This window comes from Harmonia axyridis, chromosome 7 (assembly GCF_914767665.1).
Source record: "Harmonia axyridis chromosome 7, icHarAxyr1.1, whole genome shotgun sequence".
NCBI lineage: Eukaryota > Metazoa > Arthropoda > Insecta > Coleoptera > Coccinellidae > Harmonia > Harmonia axyridis.
Genome location: NC_059507.1, coordinates 5679107 through 5692091, shown reverse-complemented (window position 1 = coordinate 5692091; position 12985 = coordinate 5679107). Strand labels below are relative to the sequence as shown.

The window sequence follows — 12985 nt, the reverse complement described above, 5'->3', positions numbered from 1 at the left end:
CTCATCTCCATAGCGAAGCATATCGACTTTGCCTAGGAGACGATGCGGAAATCGAGTGGAGAACTGGAAATTCATATGATTTTTCGAATAGTAGAATATATTAGCGTTTTCAAATCTTCAATGAAATATTGTAATACTTCCCCAGAAAAATCTTAGCCTACGCAACTATTTGATTGAAGGAAATTTATGCATCTTCTAGTTATTTAATGTGGAGAAAAAACCAACTTGACTCCAAGATCTCTGAATTTATCTAAATATTTTCGTAGAGGACGTACACTAAATATTTGGGTATTGTATCAAATCTTGTAAAAAATATTAAGGAGCCAATTCTAAACGTCGCGTGAACCACTCTAATATGATTGATACAAATCAAAAGAGAAAGAATTTTAATTATATTTCGACATAATTTTCTTAACACATTTGTACACTTCATCAGGTTCTTTGGATGCATCAATGCTATGAACAAGTCTCAGCTTGGTGTAATGCTGAATAATAGGACTAGTTTGGGACAAGTAAGTTTCTATCCTTTTCCTCAGACTTTCTTCGTTATCATCAGTTCTTCCGCTTCCTTCTGCGCCCCTCTTCAAGCACCTGTTTATGCACTCCTGCAGAGGACAATCGAAGAACAAGACGCACTGAAGATCCACGTGATCTGCCACATCTTTAGTCCAACCTTCCACGTTGTCTTGGTTACGTGGAAAACCGTCGATGAGGAACTTTTCTTTTTTAGAATCGAACATGGCCTTCTTGAGTAGACCACAACTTATAGCAACTGGTAATATTTTGCCTTCTTTCATGTAGCTGTCTATCATTTTTCCATATTGGGAATCTGGCTTGGTTCTTTCTTCTCTCAGAAGATCTCCGGCTGATAAGTGAACGTAGTTATATTCTGATGCTATTTTGCTACACTGGGTGCCTTTGCCTGCCCCTGGGGCACCAAGCACGAACACAACTTTTGGTCTTATCACTTTACTACCCATCATCTTGCTACGTGTTGAGAATCTGAAAATAGAGAATGAGAATTTGAGAAGAGACATGAAGGAGATGGATCAAAGTTCTGATGTACTGGAATTTGAAATGGAGTTCAACATGTTTTGTTGAACTTTAGTATCTCGAAAAACAGCTTCTTTCAATATGACATATTTAGTTTTGTCAAAAAAAGGACAACCTGAATTTTTTGTAAGTATCATTAATGTGAGCTGTATCATTATTGAAGACAGGAAAAGCAGAGGAACTTACTATTGCATCTAACTTAGGATAGGAATGCTAAAGGGTACTTATCTGTATCAAGTGTCAATATAGCTTGTGTAGCAGATCTTTCGGTTATGCTATATTGGTAAAGATTGACCTTTGAAATCTATTGGAATTATATTAAATATTATTGATTAACGAGGAATACAGAATTATGATTTTTAAAAGATGTCAGGGAATGACTTTGTCTAGTTATATTTTGAATCTATCCTCATGGTAACGTCTAAGATGCATAGAAAACCTGGTGTCTACTTATACCTGTAAAAATTTCATTAAAAATTTAATAGGAACTCAATTGTAATTTATTGTGAAAGTTTGTAAAGTCTAAAATCAGTGTTTCATTTTTAAATGGCGCCAGGCAGATAGCGGAAATTCGAAAATCATTGAAGAGCGCCACCTCACAGAACTCTGGTGAAGCAGAACACCAAAGCAACAGGTGGATATCTCAAAAAGTCTGAAACAAAATCGAATCAGTACACACACCAGGGATTCTATGCATCTTAGCAATAATGCATACTATCGATTGACAGACAGAATGATAAACATCAGGCGGTCAGGAAAAATAGACCTACACGAAATCAAAGTTGTTCAGGATGGTCTGAAATCCATTTTGCGAGTACCTATAGATTTCAAAAACGCGGACCAATTTTTTTTCTTCCCAAAAGTCAACACAATGAAGGTTTGCAGACCTAAAATACCCGTTTGCTGAGCCAATGAGTTCCTATCCATTATTTTCCTCTCAATTTGCCCCTTCAAATCTCCGCCCCTGGTCCTATGGAAACATTGAATCAATTTCGTAATTTTATCGTCGACAATCATTCGTTTCAACTTATCCTGAATTGAATTAACTTAACAATTGAAGCTTTTCCAACATATCTTATTCTATCAGTTTAACGATCGCCATTTGCGCTTGAGCTCTGATGAAATCGGTCGTAGAAATAAATTGAAAAATAATACATTTGGAGCTATTCATATATGATAATTTCTTTGGGTGACCTTCTATTCATTGGGTTGTATCTACCTACCGAGAAGGGGAAACAGGAATATCGAATCACTAACCAGACTTTTGTGTCCTAAGTCCTAACAACATCAACATCGACAACATCACTATTTTAAATTACTGTTATTACACTCATAGAAAATGCTACCTTTACAAAGGACTTTGGTAAGTGCAATACCAACTCATTCTATAAAATAATCATAGTGTCTCTATGTTTCAATATTAAATTGGTACCCAAAACTAACCTCAAAACTGATTTAAGTTGATTTTGCATGTAAAATAATAACATAAGGATATGGAATGAAATTTGACCTTACTTTTCAAATAGAAATCTTCCGGGATAAACCTAAATTCATAGTTCCACTCACTTCAACATAACATTACAAGCTGATATACGATGGGAATAATTTAACGAATCGATTCACGTTAACAAGAGATTTATCATGGAACGCAGTGTCGCCGACAGCTCTTGGATTTCGGGGTTCTAAGTAGGACTGGATTATCTCGCAAGACATTTCAATTTTTAACCTTGAATTGCTAGAATTTTGTTCAGTCCAAAATTAAACTCATAAAGATAATGGAAAGGTCCCCTATTCAATTGAGTGGAATAGTCCTTAATGAACGTTTATTGATCTATTACTAGACTGTTTCAATAACAAGCATTAGGTATTCCAATAGTCCAGGAGTGAATAAACCCACAGCTGCATAGAGCACATAATAGAATCAATAACCCTGTATAAAATCATGAATATGAATAAAACAGGAATTTGATTTAACGGACACTGAACGCTAATGATATACAGGGATGAAAGGAAATGTTGCAAAAATTATTGAAAATTTCATTATTTGCTAATTCATCAATCTTATATTACTTGCTTATAGTATTCTAATTTTGAATTGCAAAATAATCGTCTGGGAATGGCACTTTCTGAATTGAATGATTTTGTGTCACCAAAACCATAGAGAATTCAATAATTTGTATTTAGAATGACAATTTCATGTCGATCACATAACCAGAACAATAGAAACTATACACAATATTTTCGTAAAGAAAAATCCAATTGAATTGAGATCCTGCACATTTATGAACAATAATCATGGCAATATTTGCTCGAAATTTCGTTTTGATAGTGTCATCAGAACCATAGAACATTCTGAGCGCTCGTTCTTTTATTTGCCAATTGCATCCTTGGAAAACACATAACTTTATTTAGGTAAACATTATGTGGCATCCAAGAGTGAAATCTGCGAATGAATGACGAGCGCTCAAAAGCTCCTGACTTCATGTCAGTGCCTTCCTCAAGCTTTTAGATTTTTCAATTCCGAGTACTTTATTGACCCAAAGTTTTTCTAAAAATACTCATAATTATCGAGGCATATCAATATTGTATGTGATAATGGGATGTGTTTTTATCGATATTCATTGCTACATGTCTGTATCTTCCAAAATGCTCTTATCTGGAATTGACGTCAGTATGTTTCTGAAATGTATATATAATTTACTCATAACATCTTACGATAATAATTAAGTCCAGAGAAATTTTCAAAACCAGTGGCTTACACTTATGAACTCAATAATAATTATTAAAACAAGTTTTATAGTTTCTGTGTTTTTACTACCAAAAATTGCATATGAATAATAGACGCAATAAAAACATAAAAATTATGAAACTTGTTTTAATTATGGTCAACCACCAAATAGTAATAGCTGAAACAGTTTAATATTTAATAACTATTCATATGAAGGTAGGCCAATTTTTTTGCATATGCGCTCTCAGCCTGTTAAAACGCCAGTTTCCTAACTTTAGGATTGTCCAATACTAGACCATCAAAAAAGATTTTCGAAGGTTTCCAGCCAGAGTGAATGAATATATCTCAATAGTACTTATTGCGTCTTGATAGACTTCATCATTTGCGAGATGAAATGATAAACTTCTCTTTCAAATTAGCTCAAAACGGATTCAGATAATACATCACATCTTCTTCTTTTTGTAGCTTCAACCATTAAAGCACAGTCTTAGGAACTATTCAAATGTAGCTCCAACAACAAAACTCTTCATCGATGGACAATTCGTCGAATCTAAAACCTCCGATTGGGTTGATCTGCATAATCCAGCCACCAATGAGGTAGTTACAAGGGTACCGCTGACCACTGGAGAAGAAATGGAAGCTGCTGTCGAGTCCTGTAAGAGAGCTTACGAATCTTGGAGTAAAACTACAGTATTAACCAGACAACAGTATATGTTAAAACTACAAGCCCTGATCAGGAGAGATTTGAAGAAGATCGCTGCAAATATCACCACGGAGCAAGGGAAGACTTTAATAGATGCCGAGGGGGACGTCATGAGGGGAATTCGTAAGTTGATATTTAGTTCATTTCTCTGAAATATCATGAACTTGAAGAAAAGAACACCCAATAAAAATGAAATAATCATTTTGGAGAAACCAACCATTGGAAAAAATATAAAAAAATTAATAACGTGTTTGCGCTCCAATTTTTCTGAAATTTGGATCAATTACTAACCTAACCCTAAAAGAGATCACTTAACACATATCCGAAAATAATTCTTAAACGTTAACTTTGCTGATGGTTTTGTTTGCAGAGGTGGTAGATCATAGCTGCGCTGCAGGAACTCTTCTTCAGGGAGAATCCTTACAAAACATAGCCAAGGATATGGATATTGTGTCATACAAATGCCCTCTTGGAGTCACTGCCGGAATATGCCCCTTCAACTTTCCTGCTATGGTTCCTCTTTGGATGTTCCCTCTGGCTCTAATCGCAGGAAATACAATGCTGGTTAAACCTTCCGAAAGAGATCCCGGGGCTACTATCATGCTGATGGAATTGATGAATGAAGCTGGAGTACCACCTGGTGTGGTAAACGTAAGATTACATACGAGTTAGATACTTTAAGACGTTTTCTAACGATATTTCTTGAAGGTGATCCATGGAACCCACGACTCCGTCAACTTCATTTGTGATCACAAAGATATCAAAGCTATAAGCTTCGTTGGCTCTGATAAGGCTGGTAAATACATCTACGAAAGAGGTGCAAGAAACGGCAAGAGGATTCAATCTAACATGGGTGCTAAAAACCACGCTATCATAATGCCTGATGCTGATAAGGAAGCTACAATCAACCAGATCATCGGAGCTTCCATGGGAGCTGCTGGTCAGAGATGTATGGCTATCAGTGTTTGCATTCTGGTAGGTGAGAGCCAAAAGTGGATCCCAGACTTGGTCAAGAAGGCGCAAGAGTTGAAGGTCAATGCAGGGCACGAACCTGGTACTGATTTAGGGCCAGTTATTTCTCCCCAAGCGAAGCAAAGGATTTTGGATTTAGTGGCAGCTGGAATCAAGCAGGTAATCTTATAAGTCTTGTGTTGGTGTGTGATCTTCTCTCTCCAAGTTTGTTAATTCGAAATTACTTCTCTGTCTTTTAGGGAGCAAATATAGCTTTAGATGGAAGGAATATCAAAGTTCAAAAATACCCCAATGGTAACTTCGTCGGGCCTACCATCCTCACAGATGTGACTGTGGACCAAGACTGTTACAAAGAAGAAATCTTTGGCCCTGTTCTTTCCGTAATGTCCGCTGACACCCTCGAAGATGCCATCAAAATCATTAACTCCAATCCCTACGGGAATGGTACAGCCATATTTACTTCCAATGGAAGTTCTGCTAGACATTTCGTTGATGAAGTTGACGCTGGTCAAATTGGTGTAAATGTTCCTATTCCGGTTCCTCTACCTATGTTCAGCTTCACTGGGTCCAGGGGAAGTCATCATGGTGATTTGCACTTTTATGGAAAACAAGGTCTTAATTTCTATACGCAAACGAAGACTATAACCTCTTTGTGGAGGAAAGGACAAGCAGTGACGAAGTCTTCAGTTTCCATGCCTGTTCATAATTAAAGATAGAACGGTTGAAAAAGAACTGGTATCAAATTTGTCTTCCATAATGATATATTTGTATCAAAACACATACTCATATTGAAGTACGACTGATTACTTGAATTTTAAGCTATTAAAATAAATATTATGTATTTCAAGAGAGTGGTTTTTGTTAACCGAATATTGTCAAAAGGATTCAATTCCTTGTAACGTGAATAATATACCTATGAGTTAATTATTCTATGAATAACGGGAAATTCAAACTGAAATTTCACTTTCTTCCAATTATATAAATTACTGAAACATTTTAATATCTCCATTGAAAGACACATAATTGTTCTAGAATGGAATTAACATAGGGTCAACAACCATGACAAATACATAAACAAAAGAACTGCACATAATACAAAGATTATAATACATTTCTTTTTCATTACATATGAAGTTATTATGTACTCTTCTATTACTTCGAAGGTTTTCACATTTGTCTTTGAATTGAAAAAATAAATGAATACGTAGAAATCATAAAAATTTGTTTTCAAACAATTGAGTGATATATGTATAATTTTTTTGGGAAATTACACGTTACCTTCAAGATAGTGATATTTCAACTTTTATCACTCTATGCTGAGTAGATAATTGCACCTAGCTAACAGTTTTTATAATTTCGACACTTTCATTTGATGTTAACTAAGCATGTCAGAGTCAAGAATTTTCGTTCTATAAATTTCGGCAGCGTATTAGAGGAATTTATGAATTGATCATAATTCGACCAAAATTGCAATAAACTGTTTGATTTTCTGGGGCGAGACTGTAAATAATACGTAATATTTAACGTAAAAAAAAGCACTTTTGAACGCTTGTTAATTCATGCGCCTATTGGAACCACAAAAATAAGGAAAACGCTCATGTGAAGTCATGAGCCTTTGAGCGCTAGTTCATTCGAATTCAATCGAATGTCCCACAGATAGATAATATCATGAATAAGATATGACGCCATGTATCTTCCCTAGAACTTTCTTTATCGAAGTAATTGATGCGTACAAATGCTGAACCTACTTTTCTCCAATATGTTAACTAACTTGGATTTATTGAATAACAAAAATGATCTTGTTCGATTTACTCTATAAGCATATGGTATCCGAGATTTTGCTAGAAGTAAAATGACTTATTCTTCCAACAAAAATTTATGCCTATGCGATACCTATCAGCCAGGTGCTTTCTATGAATTTTTCTATTGAATTAAGTCTAATCTCAATTTTAATTCATACACGTATTGGTACGAATTTTACATGGATTTTCATCCATTCTTGTCTTTATGTGTTTTATAGGAATTTTTCATTAACTAACTTCAAGGGAAAAAATAGATATTTTGCCGGTCCTCCCAAGGTGAATTAGTTTTCAGACTGACCCAAATAATTCGCCATAATTTAAAAATTCACATAATTTAATGATTCACAAGAACATACCCTAAGAATAGAAGTAAAACTACTTCACAGAGCTAAAATCATAAGCACAGATCACTCAATCATAACATAACCTATATTGAAACCGCTTTGTCATACATTTTCATAATATTTACGTTCTTCACATTTAAATCTATTGTGTCATTCGATTTGGTTCACAAATCCATACTCGAACATGGCAGACAATCCCTTTGGATGGGATTTACTCTTCGAAAGTATAAAACATGACTTACGAAACAACCAAGATCTTCTGTTGGGATTAGTGCACTACACTCTCGTTTCTAGTGGCTTTAAATGTATTGGTCTGGGAGAATCAAAGGTTCTAAATGGTGATGAAATTAAAAGTGAAACTTTGCCTGACGGTTGGACCGACAACTATGCAATGAGATATATTTATCAAGGTGTCTTATACAATATGAAAGGTACTAACTTAGATGATGCTATTATGGTAAATCTAATTAGAACTGATGAAAGAAGTGTATCTTTTGTACAATTAAACACTAGATCAGTACTGAAACGTTCAGGTCCTTTGAATGAAATGATACCCGATTACCTTGCTATGATTGATGTAATCAAAAAACAATTAATAGACAAAGTCATTATATCTAAGAAAAGCAGAGATGGTTCAACTCAAACAAATCCTACTACTTCACAGCGATGGCAACAAAGTATTGCTTCTAATTCTCCAAATCATTCCCAAAATGCTATGTATGATAACAGGGAATACAGAGAATCTTTTGGCCAATTCTTGGACCCTGTTGGTAGAAATGATTTGGATCCATTTGGTGCAGATCCTCTGAGGATAGGTCGTCCTAATCGTCCAAGTGGAGGAGGGATGCTCTTTCAACCTCCAGGATTTGGTCCTACTCATCCCTTACAACCAGGTCTGCCACCTGGTGCATTACCTCCTGGTGCTAGGTTTGACCCTTTCAGACCTCCAGATACAGATCGTTGGGCTGGTAGAAGACCAAATCGTCCTGATAATGATGAATTTATGCCACCAGGATATGATGATATGTTTATGTAATGGAATATTGCATATTTGCAATGTGAAATGATTCTACCAATAAAAATTATATTATTTTTCAATGTATGTTCGCACATACTCTTGGATTATCTTTATTAACTACTCAATTGAGTATTATTTGATTTGGTTTGGATGTTAAGCATTTTATAGGTAGAAGAATTAAGATTCAAAAAACTTCCATTGCACACTGTATTTTCTGAATAACAGGAAACATTTTTAATGTATGCCTAATTCTAGTGTTGATAAATTTTGTAATAAATATCTTATGTTGAATGTTATATATTTTCAATTCAAATATATTTTGTAGATGAACAAAATAATTAGTTATGATAATTTGGGTTTCTAAGTGTCCGAAGAATATCTGAAATTCTTGTAGGAGTGTTGAACCCCTTTTGCGACCATTAGAAAGTGGAAGAGTATCCCAATTTTTGAAAATTATTATTTTTTTTTTCTTTTGGTTGATAGCAATCATTGCTCATTAATCTTTGGGAATTATTGAAATCTGATAAACATGTACCTAGTGTTTCGGCATTTACTTATTTTTATCACTTTTTATACTTTCTGTTTTTTATTACTAATAAAAGTGGAAAATAACAATTTCAGGATTACCATTGGTGTCTGAAGATGAAATTGAAGTAAGTTCCAAACTCTGTAATCCTCAAATTGTTAATATTCAATTTTATTGGTAGCAAAGACACAGTATAGAACTTGTATTAATTTAAGGAAAATAGGAAACATTTTTCTTGATTGAACCAATTCATATTTAATTTAATATACAGGGTGTTCCTTAACTGGAGTTTTCACAGGTAATTTTAAGAAAAAAGTCCTATATACATGGACCTACAAAAGCTTCGTTTTTGAGATACAGAGTGTTTAAATTTTTATTTTCTGATAGCATCTACACTTCAAGATATTTAACTGAAATTTGGCATAGATACGGCAAATTAGAGTTTACATCATGAGGTATGCCAATTTTAAATACAAATCTACAGGGTGATATTTTTTCTGGAGCAGTGTCTGCTTTTTTCCACCAGAACTTTTTTTAGTGGTTCAATGGTAGTTTGAAAAAAAATTTGGTTCGGTACCTACTGAACTTTTTTGTTTCTCACGAATAATTAATGGGACGGATTCATTAAGTTATACTTTATACAGGGTGATTCACCGGGAAGGCCTATTAGACGTTTATGGAAAACTAATTTTGAGCCGAAAATTTGCATATTGAGGTCCCCTATTAACTCATGAACCGTTGAGTTTTTGCCGAAATTGTCGCCAAAAGAACTATCTAATGATGCAACAATGTACCATTTGAAATAAGGGAGTATTAGTCTGTTTCCGGTATAATCGGAAGTTGTAGAGATCTGAAAATAATTTAGGGAGAAAGATCATTGTCCCAAACCCCAATATGTAAATTTTCGGCTCAAAATTATAATTAGTTTTCCATAAACGTCTAATAGGCCATCCCGGCGAACCACCCTGTATACAGAGCCATCTCTGTGCGATTCGTGTAAAATTGTTCGTACAAAACTTTCGCATTTTTTTCTGTAGGATACGAATCTGCAATGAAAAACAGGGGGATTTCGGAACAAAAAAAAAAGGATGTTTCCTTTTCGAGATTTTCGACTGGATTCGACTAAAAAAATCACCCGGTATACTTACTGCATCCAATGGTAAGAACAAGCGTCTATCACCTCTCGAGAACGTTGATTTTTTGTTCTAAAACACGAAGTAATTAAAGTCAGAACCGTGACGATTTCCATTTGTCGTGACAATATAAGACAAAAGTTATTAATAATAGGATACTGACGATCTATTGAAGAGAGAAAGCATCTCACGTTTTGTTCGAGTAAATCGCTTTGCGCTTTACACTTACAGAACTTTCTATCCTTTGGACAAATAAAACACTTATAATCTGCAATGTCATTTCGAATCCATCTCCAAGGGTAGGGGATCTTGTAACACATTTGTGATTATAGGAGTGGAAAGTATAATACCAGAAGATAACGAAGTTCCTCGCCAGTTGGGGTTAAGATTCAGTTGTGTTAAAATGTTATTTTACATATTAGTGACTCTTTTCGTGTTGTTTACTAAAAATAATGCGGAACCTTCAACAACTGTAGATGAAATCGAGCTGCCTGGTTCAAAATCAACAGTTAAAATCTTCGAGGATGTTTCTCCTTGGGATGACAGTGATAGAAGAATCAGCAAATATCCAAAACGTCGAGCATCAACAGACAGACAGGATACTACATTCAGCGATCCTTCCACTGAAGAAAATTTCAACCAGTACGCATTAGAGAAATTCCTGGACACCTACGCTGAGAAATTTAGAAGAAAACATTACCCAAGCAACATGAACACCAAGTACGAAGACAACGAACAATCAACAGACAAAAATGAAGCATCTTCAAGTGACAAAGACGAGGAATTGAAAAAATGGAATTTGATGCGTATCCGAGAACATAAACATCCATATGAAGATAAAAGTGGATGGGTGAGTCTGGAACCTGTGCCTTGGTCACTTTCGAAAATATCGAAATGGCATAGTGAGAAAAAGCCAGTCAAAAAACCAGAGATGTCGTACGACGCCATAGAAAAACCATGGGAAGCAGATTTGGTGACGAGTGAATACAACGATGTACCTTCTAAACCAACTTGGTACCAGAAACCAAGACCCTATAAGATCAAACCAGCTTCACAATACAAACCAGTGCAAACCAACAATTATAATGAGGATGAGGAAATCGAGCAGGATAACTATTACCAGATGAACAGACCGACCATAGTAGTCCAACAACCGGAATATTCAGAAGCAGATTCTTCTTACGATCACAAAGTTCAGATTCATTACAACATGGATCCAGGATATGAGGGACATAAACATTTCATTAAAAGACCGAGCCATCATACTCACAGATACGACACTAAAACTCACAAAAACTGCCATCATGATCATTCATCTGAAGAAATAATAACCGATGATCAACCTTCGAATTTTCCAAATAGAAGGAAATCTTCAGAAATACCAGAAAACCATCCTTTTACAGGAAATGGAGATTGGATACTCCTCTCTACCACGAAAGGCTATAAAAGCCCTAAGACTCGCCAGAGATCTCTTCAGATAACTTCGAGCCCAATGCAAACTGAGTCCACAAGAAAAAGTATTCAGATTATTCCCAACTCTATAGCAACCACACAGAAGGACATGAATGTTAAACAAGGTGTTCAATTCTCCACGGGCTTGGATGACAGAGAACCTGATTCAGTTGGTTTCAAGAAAGGGGTTCAACTAACTGTTCTACCTCCTCTAAAAAGTTCCAAGGTCAATATGACCACATCCCATGGAGGTTTACTTCAAGTGGAATCAACCTTTGAGACCGTCGAACAAGCACAGCAGAGACACGCTAGAAAAGTTAAGGGTAACTTCAGAAAGAAACCACTGAGAACTACAGTTGGAAAAAAAGTTATAAGAAGACCTGCTGTACAAAAACTAAATGTTGCCTTGCCGGTCACCACTTTGAACGATCGCATGGGAAGACCTGATATATCTGCAGTTTTAGCAGCTGCTGGTGCTGGTATGATACCAGCCACGATGGCCATGCTTGTTCCAATGGCAATGGGTGGGAAACGAAGACGGAGAGATACAAGACATCAATATAGAACATTCTTATCGTAGTTCAATTAGATTTCTCGAATTTAGGTTTATTTATTAAGTTAATCTGTTTGGATTCACTTGAGATGCGTCTTGATTCTAGGTGACTGTTTTGATCAGGTCTGTTTAATTCGTGTCAATTTTTTGTTATTATATCAGTAGGTGTGAAAAATAATGAGCATCAGAGCATAACTCATGTTGACGAAATTATATCTGTGATATATTCTATATTTTTTATTGGTGGTAATTAATTTTACTGTACTCATCAGTAGATAATTGAATAAGTACAACATATAGGTACCTTGATGATGAATATCTAAAATAAAATATAATTATTTTTATTCAGAATTCATTTGTCGTTCTTCCATCTATCAGAATAGTTTGTAGGATTATGTTACATCCGAAGAAGATCAGTTTCATACATTATGTTGGCATGTAAGTATATTTACTCGTATACTCTATATTTTTTCGATTATTTTTTCATTAGACAATAAAATATACAGTGTATACCGGACAGTATATTAATATACTAATTAAATTTTTTCTTACCAATTTCTTTGAATGAGAAAGATGACCTTTGTTTAAACTTATGTTATTTTTTTATGTTTTGACTGCGGAAAATACAAGAATTTTTCTAATAGCAACTTGATTGGAACTGTTGTGACGGAAATATTGGTTGGGTTAGGTTTTCGATAATC

General features: G+C 35.0%; 4 protein-coding genes across 4 annotated transcripts; 3 read left to right on the top strand and 1 right to left on the bottom strand.

Annotated features, from left to right (window-relative positions):
• Positions 1-372: 372 nt before the first annotated feature.
• LOC123684038 (UMP-CMP kinase-like) lies at positions 373-2723 on the bottom strand. Its single transcript, XM_045623134.1, has 2 exons — positions 2569-2723; positions 373-1002 (listed from the first exon to the last, which is right to left on the bottom strand). Exon 2 carries the CDS (start codon positions 981-983, stop codon positions 387-389), a length of 597 nt encoding a protein of 198 aa, XP_045479090.1. The 5' UTR covers positions 984-1002; positions 2569-2723; the 3' UTR covers positions 373-386.
• On the top strand, positions 2105-6300 carry LOC123684035 (probable methylmalonate-semialdehyde dehydrogenase [acylating], mitochondrial). The gene is made up of 5 exons (XM_045623128.1): positions 2105-2416; positions 4247-4607; positions 4855-5135; positions 5193-5615; positions 5696-6300. The coding sequence occupies exons 1-5, from the start codon at positions 2393-2395 to the stop codon at positions 6164-6166; spliced, it is 1560 nt and encodes a 519-aa protein (XP_045479084.1). The 5' UTR covers positions 2105-2392; the 3' UTR covers positions 6167-6300.
• A 1360-nt stretch (positions 6301-7660) lies between these two features.
• On the top strand, positions 7661-8911 carry LOC123684034 (proteasome inhibitor PI31 subunit). Its single transcript, XM_045623127.1, has one exon. It carries the CDS (start codon positions 7787-7789, stop codon positions 8636-8638), a length of 852 nt encoding a protein of 283 aa, XP_045479083.1. The 5' UTR covers positions 7661-7786; the 3' UTR covers positions 8639-8911.
• Positions 8912-10632: 1721 nt separating this feature from the next.
• LOC123684033 lies at positions 10633-12639 on the top strand. The gene has a single exon (XM_045623126.1). It carries the CDS (start codon positions 10683-10685, stop codon positions 12309-12311), a length of 1629 nt encoding a protein of 542 aa, XP_045479082.1. The 5' UTR covers positions 10633-10682; the 3' UTR covers positions 12312-12639.
• Positions 12640-12985: the final 346 nt, after the last annotated feature.